This window comes from Pagrus major, chromosome 16, assembly GCF_040436345.1.
Source record: "Pagrus major chromosome 16, Pma_NU_1.0".
In the NCBI taxonomy this organism is placed as follows: Eukaryota; Metazoa; Chordata; class Actinopteri; order Spariformes; family Sparidae; genus Pagrus; species Pagrus major.
In genome coordinates this window covers 23,943,116-23,956,194 of record NC_133230.1, presented here as the reverse complement: position 1 = coordinate 23,956,194, position 13,079 = coordinate 23,943,116, and the positions used below count along the sequence as shown (strand labels likewise).

At 43.1% G+C, this 13,079-nt stretch overlaps 2 protein-coding genes across 2 annotated transcripts in view; one reads left to right on the top strand and one right to left on the bottom strand.

Annotated features, from left to right (window-relative positions):
- The first annotated feature begins 2,383 nt into the window (after nt 1-2,383).
- grem1b (gremlin 1b) lies at nt 2,384-2,932 on the top strand. Its single transcript, XM_073484254.1, has one exon. The coding sequence runs from the start codon at nt 2,384-2,386 to the stop codon at nt 2,930-2,932; it is 549 nt and encodes a 182-aa protein (XP_073340355.1).
- Nucleotides 2,933-4,806: 1,874 nt separating this feature from the next.
- LOC141010045 (formin-like) overlaps nt 4,807-13,079 on the bottom strand; it is a 55,140-nt gene continuing 46,867 nt past the window's right edge. The window contains exons 17-19 of the mRNA XM_073482827.1: nt 9,030-9,179; nt 6,755-6,836; nt 4,807-6,669 (exon numbers count right to left, since the gene is read on the bottom strand). Coding sequence (XP_073338928.1) covers nt 6,625-6,669; nt 6,755-6,836; nt 9,030-9,179 — 277 coding nt within the window. The 3' untranslated portion in view covers nt 4,807-6,624. The remainder of the gene's footprint in view (nt 6,670-6,754; nt 6,837-9,029; nt 9,180-13,079) is intronic.

Sequence of the window (13,079 nt, the reverse complement as noted above, 5' to 3'; positions counted from 1 at the left end):
ACTGTTTGCGGGATTTTTTTTTTTTTTTAAGTTTAAATTTGCTCTTATACATTTAAAAAAAAAATGATAATCAGGTGATTCTTTGATTAAAATAAACTTTTCTTTTGCTTTATGTAAAATCTGATCATAACTATCACTTAAAATGCTCAGCACACCAGCTCAAAACATGTTGCCTTGAAAGAAGTGAATGTGTGCTTCTTTTTTTATTTCCCTTGTAAATAATCTGAAGAGTAGACAGTGAAAGGCTGAAGGTCAAAATCATTCTGTGTGATTTATGCTTTTCATGTGCAGTCAGGTTGTGTTCAAATCCTCCATTTGTGCAGCAGCTTAATGTCATTATAGCGCAGTGTGTAGGCTGTTATTTCTATTTCTATTATTGGTTTGATTCTCCACATTCATGCGCTGCGTTATGATACATATTTATAACAGATTGGATGTTTGGGGTCGAGGCCATGTGTTCAGCAGATGAGTTCACGGGTAGAGAGGACGGTGCGATGTTAGGAAGCTGAATACTCACCTGTCCGAAAAATTAAATACACCATTTTTTAAAAGAGAGAAATAAGGGAAATCCACTAACAGACAAATTACTATGTCATAAATGTTAAGCGTGAATATTCTGATCATAAAATCATTTAAAAAGTTAGATTTTTTAGAATATCATCAGGGCTGAATGTGATTTTCCCCAACACAATAAATAGCTCCATGGTTTGATTGTTTATAACCATATTTTGATATTTCTAAAGTTGTAACACATGCCTTTAAACATAGTTATTACCTTATTTACCGCTGTTTCATACACATGTCATCAGGCATTAATCTATGGGTTGCCAGGTTGTGAAAAATGCCATCAGCAGGACGCTTGATTATCTTTTTCGACACAGTATTTAGTCAAATGGACACTTTAATTAGGACTCTACCCTCTGGTAGAGTGTCTGGACCAAAATCAATGAATCAACAATTTATTGACGTTTTAACTCGAGACTTGCAGCTTATTAGAAAGTGCAAACACTTAATTAAAAAAAAAAGATTAGACTGCCAACATCTAACAGTATTTTACCAATCACGGAAGGACAAGACAAATAGAGGGATATTGCACAATCTGGCAACCCGGAATTACTCTTAATAACAGCTTAAATCGATTTATAAACCATTTACAAAGGGACCTTATTAGGTAAAGTAAACTGACATTTTTCTTAATTTAATTTTACACAATGGTCTACTTTGGCCATGCATAAATAAACTCTACATTCAAAATTCAGTCTTCTGTTTCCATTTTTTTTTAATCATGCAGAAAAAAGCTCTCGTTATGTTGAGGATTCACATGTGTGCTGATGTGTGTTAACTTTTCTGAGTTCACTCTTAAATTGCATGCTTGTTCGCAGTTTGCGGGAGGACCGTGAACGCCTCCTTCCAGTTTTAAAATGAGGATTAATGGCACAGATTCATCATCACGCTCCTTTCGATTCAAAATATCAACTGCTTTACTTTTTCCATGTGCGCACAAACCTCAGGCCTGTCCGCTCTCCGCTAGTCTCCCCCTCTTCCTCCTCCTCCTCCTCCTCCTCCTCCTCCTCCTCCTCCTCTCTCCCTGCCCTTGCTGTTCCTCGGTTGTCTGCTGTCTTGAAGTGGGTTCAGGGAAGTGTTGAGGGGGCGGACAGTTTTGATTTTCTCTACATTGTGCTTAGCCAATAATGTAGAGGGAACTGTTGTGCACATCTCAGCTGGCAGACATTTAAAAGGGAGACAGTCCGGCGCTGCAGCAATTTGTATTAAACCCCCTGGCCCCTGTCTATGGAGCGGTTGGTCTCCCACCCATCCACAGTCCCGCCAGCGTACAGTCGACAGCAGTAGGTGCCTATCACCTCGGGAAGGTGCCGTCGAGGACTGACAGGATCAGATCATCGCACTTGTAGCAGTGGAGGCTCGCGCAGGTGAGGGAATTTGGACTGTTTCTCCCCGCGCACCGTCTTCCGCCACTTTCATTTAAAGTTTATTTAGTTCAATGCTGATAGAAATGGCAAAACTGAATGCTTGTCATCCAATGGTGAGCATGTGTGGATACGTAGGTAGTTATTTAAGACATTTAAGAAAGTTTACTTGCTTTCGGCTAAACCTGGAGCGCCCCTGCGCCAATTGATTGTTGTATAAAGTTTTGTGCATAATACACGAAACATTGTAGTTTTCACTCAAATGTCTAGATTAAGGTTTTTCAAATATACAGTCGATTGTTTTTGCACTTCAGTCTCGCTTTGCATGCAGCGTTACAAAAAGGCAAGCTGTTTCTGTGCGCTTTTACGCAGCGTAAAAGCTTTGACAGCTGTGCGTAACCCGTCCAGCGTTGAAACGGTGAAGGTGATGAATTATTTTCTTCTTCTCCCCAAGGATGGCCAACTCGACGCGTATCTTCTGCAGTATGGTTTTCATCATTGGGCTGCTATCCTCTCCCGTGGATTCCAAGAGAAACCGAGGTTCACAAGGCGCCATTCCTCATCCTGACAAAAACAACCCAAACGAATCGGAGCAGCAACCGCAGCCTCCGCAGGCGGGCTCCGGGTCCCGGCAGAGGCAGGGCGCATCCTCACCAGCCGACGAGGTGCTGGAGTCCAGCCAGGAAGCTTTACATGTGACGGAGCGCCAGTATTTGAAACGGGACTGGTGCAAGACGCAGCCCCTCAAGCAGACCATCCACGAGGAGGGCTGCGTCAGCCGCACCATCATCAACCGCTTTTGTTACGGACAGTGCAACTCCTTTTACATCCCCAGGCACATCCGCAGGGAGGAGGGTGCCTTCCAGTCCTGCTCGTTTTGCAAGCCGAAGCGTTTCACCACCATGACGTTTACTTTGAACTGTCCGGACCAGCAGCCACCCACCAAGAAGAAGCGCATCCAGCGCGTCAAACAGTGCCGCTGTATATCCATAGACCTGGACTGAAGAAATGTGGCGCACAGAAATGTGTTGTATGTGTGTGTGTGTGTGTGTGTGTGTGTGTGTGTGTGTGTGTTTCATATTCTTATTCTTCGCTGTCAGGATTGTCGTTAGAAAAAGAAAAAGAAAAAAGGCTGTCACACAGCCAATAACACTTCTCCATCGAGGAGGACGCATCCATGGAGGCTTCCTACGTGCGGCGTCTCCTCCTGCACAACGTGTGAATAAAAGTGGACATGCAACTTATAAACCAGAGCTGAACTGCATTGACCATTTTACCCCTCACCAGTTTGAAAACAAGCATCACTGCACGGGAACGCTGACTTGGAATGGGCACGTTTTACGCACGGCTTCCTCTCACCTGAAGAGGACTGCACCACCCCGGTTTATTTACTCACTGCTCAAAACGGGAAAACATTCCTGCCCGATTTTGTATTTTTGTGTGCACATGTGATTGTCTAACTGGATGTTTCCACTGTGTGGAATTCGATGGATACGAGGAGGTTATTTGTAAATGAGAAAAATGTGATTTTATTTCGATATTTCAAGAATCTTTCAAGGTTAATTGATTTCTGTAAAGTTTTTCTTTCTTTCTTTAAGTTGAGTCAGTTGTAGAGACCGTAGTGTTTATTGTTAGTGAAAACAGACGGTGTACAGTGGTGGTTTCTACATTATCGAGGTTAAATAGTTGTAAAATGTAAAGCCATCTTTGATGTAAGCGGTTGGTTTATCTCTTTGATTAAATTATCCATGAAAACATCAAATAAACGGATGTTGGAATATTGTGCATATCATCTGTTACTTTGCACCTGATGTGAAGGAGGAAGGTGTTTTGTCTCCTCAGACATTTGCACTCTCAGACCCCGGGACAGATTTCATCGTAAAACTAGTCAGTTTTACGAGAAAAGAGGTTACCGGCTCCAACTATCTCTTGAAATGATGCCATTTAACTTCAATAAATTTTGTTACATGGCTCACAAATCTGTCGGACGACTGAGGAGAGGGAACACGGTGCTTAGATTCAAATGATGAGGGGGTTTTCAGCCTGAAACCGCAGCAATTTCACTTTTTTTTATTAAAAAGAGGTTGAAATTTTGCAATTTTTTCTTGATTTAAAATGGCAATAAAAATCACCCTTATATTTTATGATCTAAGCCTCAATCTGTGGGAGTATTTTGGAATGAGCCTCAAGAGTCAAAAGTGTAAATCTACAGTCAAAAATATTTGACTTTTTTATTGACTATAACCACCTAAATTTCAATTTTAAGTTACAAAGTGGAATGTTGGTATTTCAGTGATTTTTTGCATATACAAACTAAATTAACAAACTCTTTGTTTTCATGACTTGATAAACTGAATTAACAAACTGACCTTAAAAGGACAACACAACTTCATACTATTTTACTTTGTTTACATTTGGCGGACCCTGCCACCTTTCTAGCTTCAAACAGTGTTCTGTGGGACCTTATTTTCGGCTTTTTATTCAATTATGGAAACAATAAATATTTCTGAGTACTTCTGTTTTATTACCTCATCAATACTGTAAATATTAAAACTGAGTTTTAATTTCTTCTCCTGCCCTTTTAAATATCACATTCCTAAAATCTTTTTAAAAAACCAACCTCTTGACATGACACATTTCTCATGTTAGTGATGATAATCACTTTATTTTAGGGGTCTTCCAGGAACAAGTTTAATTGTCTTGGCTTTAAAACTTGACTCGCAGTTTATTGAACGGCCTCGCTGAAAAATGAATCATCAAATCCTTTTTGATGAGTCAGATTTCTTACATAAATATCACATTTGCTCAGTGCAAATTCTGGCCTTCTGAAAGCCTTTCCTAATGGACGTGTTGACAGAGGAATATTTAGAGAAATCGCTCAAGTTTGTTCGGCATCCAGTTGTTTATTCTTGAAATTTAAAACAATTCCATAAAATTACAGAGCACCTACATGAGAGCTACTGAAGGTTACATGAACCGATATACATACATACATACATACATATTAGGTAGAGGCTACAGCAGTTCCTTGAGCTCATTTCGTCTGGTTTTCAAACCCTCTGAAGTAAAACAAAGCAGTTTAAAGTTATGAAATATCTATTTCTTTATACAAAATAAATGGCACAAGACTTTGGAGGGTATAAAAGTAATTCAAGGTGCAGATTTATGGATAGTCTGATAATGGAAGTTTGTCTGAGGTATAACGACTCACATGGCTTTAGATGCTATGCTCAAATGTTCAACCCTCATCTCTCCAAAATAAACACAAAAGTCTTCATTCAATGCAAATTCCTCCATTTTCTGTAAATCGGTGAGCACAACATACATGTAATATCTGTGTGAAAATATATCTTTCATTAATCAGGCAGCTTCAATTACAACTCATAAAAATACAGCCTCAAGGGGAACAAAGCTGATGTTTCTTTTGGCATAAAATACATTTTTCCTTACATAAATAGACGATTCTTGAATCTTACAGGAGCGCGTTTGAATCTTACCATTTGCAAAAGAAAAAAACGAGCGTAATTCACCTTTTTAGAAATTAAAAAAAAAAAGCCCCTAATAGCATTTCATCACGTCGCAATACAATTCGTAAATCTTATTAACAAGGAAACCATAGGCTTGCATAGGAAAAGAGGTGCAAAAAAGTGCAAGACATCCGAAATAATGCACGCAGTTAGCATAACAGGGGAGTGCGACTTATAGCGACATACAGCTAAAGTGCTTAAACGTGTGCCGGACATAATGTGATGCACAGCGCTCGATGGAAGATTATGTTTTCATGATGTATGTTTAATATCTTGGGTTTAAAACTTGTTTTTACGTACGTGGGTGTGTGTGTGTGTGTGTGTGAGGGGGCCCTAGGCTCGCTGCCAGCTTCTGCTCTTCACTGGCCGTCACCCAGGAGAGGTCAGTCTGGTGCAGTGCTACACAATACAGTGAAAACCTCCGTACACATTTAGACCCAACACGTCTTCATCTGCACATATCACCAACGCAAGCTCCCTGCCGATTCTACAACATGACATATTTACAAGACTCTTAAAGAGCCGTGGTGAATGAAAAGCTACTCGCTACAGCAAAAAGACTCTGGGAACTGCTTTTTTTTTTTTTTTTTTTACCGCTTCCAGAGAGAGAGAGGGAGGCATTTTCCCCTCAGGCAGCCCTATCTGATACATCTTAACACTTAGGATATGTAGGAGCTTTATCATTCTGCTGTCCGATGTAACATCTACAGTCCAGAAAGAAATGGTTCCTCACACAAGGAACCTGGTGGATGTGTCAGCTGGCGCTCCCGCTGACCCTTAGAGACCTTTCACAAGCCGGGCGCTCAGAGGTCACGCCGCGCTGGATGAATGAGAACAACCTTTGGCCTTTAAGACTCTCATCACTTGGGCTGTGTCAGCCATGCATCCTCGCTGCAGGCCCGGCTTCTTATCTGTTCAGCAGACAGAAAGAACTCGACGCGAGGGTGGTGGAGCGTAGAGGTGGGGGTGGGAGATGAGGACGAGGGGTGTCCAGTACTGTTGGTAGGACAGATATACGGCAGTAGGGGTAGTAAGAGGTTTCATTGTGAGTCCATACGGGGCGAAGGGAGGTTTGTTGTTGTTGAGGCAGGTGGAAAACGCAGGAGAGATGAGGCCTGCGCACGTTCTGATCTCCACCACTCGTTTCTTCTTCTGCCGCGTCATTTCACTCAGCTGGACGGCACGCCGGCTTCCTTCTGCCGCAGCCTCTCTTTCTGTTGGTGAGAAACCACAAAGAGACTCAGTGCATCAAGCTTCCAGGATATTCCATTTCTCTGCTGTATGGAGATCAGCTCTTACCAGACTGTTGGCGTTGATCTTCTTGGTTTCGACTCTCTTCTCCGCTGTGATCTTCTTGATGTTTTCTTGAGCTTCCTTCAACCTATGGACCAAAGAAAAACCCCACATGGACTTGATATTTGCAGACCTTTTAAAAAAACTAGACGCTGAAAGCTTCGGAGCTAAATCATGAAAATATAAAGTCAGAAGCCTCTCATCACTGTGACCTTGTGAAGTTGTTTGTAAGAGCAAGACGTTTAAGTATCTCCCTGGGGCGCCCTGTGTCACGGTGCCATGTACACACAGACACACACAGACACACACACACACACACAGACACAGACACAGACACACACAGACACACACAGACACACACACACACACACACAGATCCTATCCTCTCAGGAGTTTGCGGTCAGTGAAAGCCCTCTAAGTGAGAAGCAGTAGAGAATGACAGTGGGTTGATGAGATAATGAGGCGGCCTTTAAAAAAACACTTGGCTTTTATGAGTGTGCAAACAGTATTTAAAATAAAGTTAATTGTACATAAGCACAATCAGCTGTGAGTACTGTGGGACACGATCATGTAGTAAACAATTAGGAGAGAGCACATGGATGCACGGCAGGACTGGGGAATCTTTAACTCCTCCATCTCACAGAGCGAGAGAAGAAGGCTCAGCTCAGAGTGTGGCTTTGAGTTAAAGATATAGCATGTCGCTTTACTGCATTAAAATCCCTCGAAATAACCAGACCCCTGTTGAATTGTATTGTGTTATTCCAGGTAACAGTGCGCTTCATTTTGGCGGCCGCCACTATAACTTTTGGGGAATCAGATGATGAGATCGAGGGAGAAAGACAGCAAATGTGATTAAACGTAATGTGCATAAAACTTTAAAACATCCAGGAACATTTTGGTCTACATCACTAAGATAGATTTTCATTGGTGGTTGTTTAGCAATGAAGACAACAACTCCCATGATCCCACGCTACTTATGTCTTTTCTTTTGATTGGGAGACCACTAGCGGCAGGAATTACAGACTGTGTGTTTAGTAGTATGGAACTGTGCTAAATGTAGTTTTCTGAGTGTGAACAGCCATGAAGACACCACATGAGACTTAAAACTACAACCCAAAAAACGACAATCTCGCTCACTGAGCAAGAACATATCCAGAAGACATCAATTCAGCGAACCGGGATAAAAGTTTTTTTTAGACATCTTTTTTAGACATCTTTTGTAACGGTCACTATTCAGTTACAGATGTCTTAAGAACTTCTTGCGGTTCACAAAAATGTCACAAAAATGTCATTCTGGCTTTCCACTGGACGTCAATCTTTAGTCTTTGACGACGTTGAATTGTCGTCTTTTGGATATATTTTTGCTCGGTGGGTCACCAACAGCTTCTCTCTTCTCCTCTAATTGCAGTCTTGTTGTTGACCCTGCATGTGCAGTGCTCCTGCCCTTTGGGCTGCATGTCCAGCATCATTACAGTGTTTATCAGTTCTCCCATAACGCGCTGCCCTTAATGGCCACAGGCCCCCGTCCGCTTGCTAGTAAAGCCAGGCGGCCGCCAGGAGGGTCTGCTGTCCCCTCAGTGGAATGCCACCCCCAACATGACGCCTCAGGTCAGAGGAAACATCATAAATTCAGGCCCCGGTCCTTCAGACGCAGGGCCGAGGCCTCGGCTACTCCCGTTTGCCTCCTCTTTGATGGCCTCCCTCTACGCTTTGATTCCAACCCAGCATCTGAGCGTCACTGCTGTACAGTTATTGCCAATAAGACGTGATGTCTAGAGGTCGTTAAGCACCTATCAGAAGGTGATGGAGACAAGAAGTCTAACCCGTGGATCAGATGGTTAAGCCTCAGTTTAGCCTCACACAAAACGTCAGGCTTTACAGAGGATATCAGTCAGGTTTTTTTAAAGCCCATCACATAAAGGGGCATTCCAGCAATTTCACATTGTTCTTTCATTATGTTGGGGGACTAACAAAAGGCAGATGAGGGAAAGAATGGTCAAATTCTACGCAGCAGACAGAGATATACCATTTTTAGCCCCCATTATGGGTCAAGCTTTGAAAATACTGTATCCTACCTTTCCCAGAATGCAACTCAGTAGCATCTTTCATAAGACCCTTTCGTCTTTCAAAACTCAATACGTATATATTAAATTTGTGGGGGTTTTGTTAAAGAAAAGTCTCAAGAATCTGAAAGAGAGACTTTGTAAGAGCTACAGAGGACATCTTACAGTCGTACTCCTCCTGTCACAAGTCTGAAAAAGAGCAACCTCACAAGACTCACCTCTCCTTGGAGATGTTCTTGCTCTGTTTTATCCAGGTGTTCTTGAAGTCGTTGCAGAATTCGTACCAGAGCATAAAAACTTGACTCGGCGCTACTTCTTTCTCCCCGGACTTTGGCTTCACCCCAAAGTAACTCACCGTGTCCTGGAAACTGCGGGGGAAAACAGAGCGGAGGCACAAATAGTATTGTCTTATCACACATAAACACTTATAAATAACCTCAGACATAAATAATCGTGTGTTGCAGGAAGCTACTCTAAATTTACAAGACAGAGTTATGCATAGGAAAAGTGAAGAAGTACAGAGAAGTTAAGGCGTGTGTGTGCCCGAGAAACAAAAAGACAAGAGACAGCGCACACAGAGAAATGATGGATGTAGTCGGACGGAGAGGCGAGAAACAGAGCTGGAAGGAGAGTGTCCACCCTGCTGGGCCACGGGGGAGAGCTAGTAGCGGCGGCTCCATTATCACATTGACCTCCACAGCCTGCAGGGGAACGACTGCCAGAGGAGATGGAGACAGCCAAGAACAGGCGGCTGCTCCTCCACACACACGCACACACACACACACATCAACCAACACACACACACACACATCAACCAACACACACACACACACACACATCAACCAACACACATCAACCAACACACACACACACACACACACACACACACACACACACACACACACACACACACACACACACACACACACACACACACACACACACACACACACACACAACTGTGAAACTCCTACAGCTCCAGGAACGTATTTACTGCCAGACAATCTCAGATGCGAATATGATCTGATACATGCACATGTGAGCCCACTCAGACTCACATCAGATCTACGTGAATAAACAGATTCTGGAGTTCTCTCTCCAATTGTAACCAAATCTGAACTCTTTGCGAGGCTCTCAGCAGCACGCACAAGGCATGAAAAGCAGCCTGCTGCTTCAGATTCCCTCCCCAACCCGAACATGAAAGACATTTTCTAGCCCCTGCCTGTCAGAGAGTTGACAAAATGGGGCTATGATTCAAGGGATGCTCCCTGTCCCATTGACACACAGATAGGCTCTGACCTCCAGATGCTAGGTGGCTTTTTGCGACGCTAATCTAAGACATGTTCGTGCAGAGTGAAACGGTGCAATATGCTGCCCAGACGGCCTGCGAAAAAAATCTGGAATCAAAAAAAGCCTTCTGCCTGAGCCTGCTTCCCATTTCCCAGTGATGCGTCATTTTGCTCACAAAGAGGAGAGCGCTGTAGATCATCCTACAAAAGAAATCAGAGGCTCCGGGATGTTTAGATTCACCAAACAGACCTTCCGCCCAGGTATCTCTGCTGCGGCCGGCCTGGTCTGGCATGATGAACAGGGTCTCTCCTCCATCAGCTCCTCTCCTGACCCTGGGTCATCATGTCAAAGCATGCACAAATCAAGCACCAGCGCTTCCCCCCCTCCTTACTCCTCCTGAGCACATGCAACAAGCAGATACACAACGCTTCACTCAAAACAGATGCAAACACTCTCACACATGCCAGTATACCTACGAGACATAAACAAAATCAAGCAGACCTTTGTTCGAGCGCAGAACAATTACACTCACATGCGCACACTTCTGCAATCCACGCTATGATGCCATTGCCGTGAGAGGGTTTACTGCGGCACCCACAGCCGGCATTCCTCACTGACAGCTATAAAAAAAGACCCATTACAAAACCATGAGGATCAGGAAATATTTAGCCAGGCAACTCCGCATTCCTTTGTTTCCCCAGTCAAAAAGATTACAGGAGTAAACTTCATGTTGTTGTCTGATTCAGCAGAGGCACTAAGTCGTTTTGTGCCGTCATACAACACCCGAAGAATAACACGCCGACTGGCATCTATGAAACCATAACTGTGTGGTGACTGTAGCGGAGGCAGTTGGGCCAAATGAAATTGAGCATGATGTGGGAGAAGGGAACTTAATGAGCCGGAACTGAGGACAGAACCAGAAAACCTCAGTGGAACCCAAACATGAAGCAGACAAATTAGGACTGCATGTTGAGGAAAAGGCACCGGCGGCTGCCATGGATGGGCCGCTCTGCAGAACTCCAAATAACACGGTTACAGAATGTGATAAAGCAATCAGAATGAGCTGGATAGAGATGTTATTCTCGTGAAAATGATGCAGGTGTTTTAAAAGCTGACACATATTTGATACCAGTGCAGAAATAACACCGGAGCTTTAAATCAAATACCATTCTCATGCTTCTTTTCAACACCTTACTGAGGAATGTAAAAGAGTTTTGAAAACAGAATCCAAACTTCTAAAATATTAAAATGGTGTCTGAACACGGCAACGGTTTAATCTATTAGACACTGTCGGATCAAATAGTGAAGCCTCATCAATTATACTTACAAAGCCCAAAATCACAAATATCAATAACCTACAAAGAACTTTCAGGGCTTTCCAGCAGCTGAAACAACTAGTTATTTAATCTATTCATCAATTGTCAGAAAATACATTGGCAGCTATGTCATAATTAATTGTTCACTTAAATATTTTTTCATTCTTTTGTGGTTTAAATGTATTATATTTAAGGTTTAGTTGGTTGGAGTGCCTCTGGAGATTGTCATGGACATTTTTCAATATGTTTTCACATTTTATATAACAAACCCTCAACCAAGATAATAATATGCACATTGATCAATCAATAATGAAAATGATCTTTAATTATCTGACAGTTTTTGATACTCTGTGGATACATTTTGGTTGAAGCCAGCCCTAATTCCTGTCAATATATCCAGATGCTGATTCAGATCCAGTCCTACACACTGGCTGACTTCGACTCGCAGGCGTCTAAACTCACTGACTCCTCATGAGGCCGAGGCCGAGGCCGAGGTATTAGGTAGCATAAGGATGTGTTGTCTGTTTCATTTATTAGCGCTGAGCAGTTATGTTGCTTCCACTGCTGCCGTTGTGTGTGTGTCTGTGCGAGGATCCCTCGTCCAGCGCAGATGTGAGAGCCCACCCAGGGCCCGGTGAGTCCGCTGACGCCCCTATATTCATCAACAGCGTGTCACTTTTACGAGGTGGCTCTGTGGGAACCTGAGAAAGAGCCCCCCTCCTCCTCCTCCCTCCCTCCCTCCTGCTCTACCTAGCGCCAGTCAGCCAGCCCCCCTCTTTAGATGAAATTAAAGGAAAACTTCATTAAAGGCAAAAGGTGCTGTCAGCTGTGGGGCCCTTTTGATCAATATTCCCCTCCAAGTTCAACGCCTTCATTACAGTGGTGTCACTCATGCACACACACACACGCGCACACACACACACGTGTCAGTACCGTTCAGCGGATAGAGATATCACTTTATGTTTAGGGCGGGGGTGAGGGGCCAGGACAGAGAGCGAGAGGTGCAGTAGTCCCTCAGCGGTTCTCTTGGCGTAAGAACAGGAACATGAAACAGAACAGTTTGTAACCGTTCCCTGAGTTATAGTTTTGTCCAAAGCAATCAACTTCCTAATTGTTTACAGTCTCCATTTTCCTGCGTCCGGCCTCTTTCACTTTCTCCTTTATGTGCTTTTCGTGATTTATTCTGGAAGTGGGAGCGTTACGGTATAAAGCAAACAATCCTGCTCTCTATCCAAACAAGGCAAAAATAATCTATTTGCTTTGTTTGTCTGCTCAGCCATCTTTTTCCAATATGAAATGTTCCAGATATGATTTGCGCTCGGACGGCGAGCTCGGCGGCTGCCAGTGTGTCTTGAGCCTATAAATCAGATGCCTCTAAGACAACTCTCAGGAGTCTCCTGCACAAAACATGGCAGATAAGAATGATGGAAAACTGCAGGGGAGGAAACAGGCTTAAAATACTGTATGCTTTAGGTTATGGGTGTGCAGAAATCCACTGCCGTTTCTGGTGAGCATGGTCATTTTGTTTATTTGTCTTTAAATGAGACATATTATGCACATTTTAAGGTTCATACTTTTATTTTGGGTTACTACTAGAATATGTTTAAATGCTTTAATGCACAAAAAACACTGTCCAGTGCTGCAGCACTGTATTCCCCTTCT

What these genes read in the sequence shown, in the direction of transcription:
- grem1b (XM_073484254.1), top strand. Translation starts at nt 2,384, where the DNA reads ATGGCCAACTCGACGCGTATCTTCTGCAGTATGGTTTTCATCATTGGG.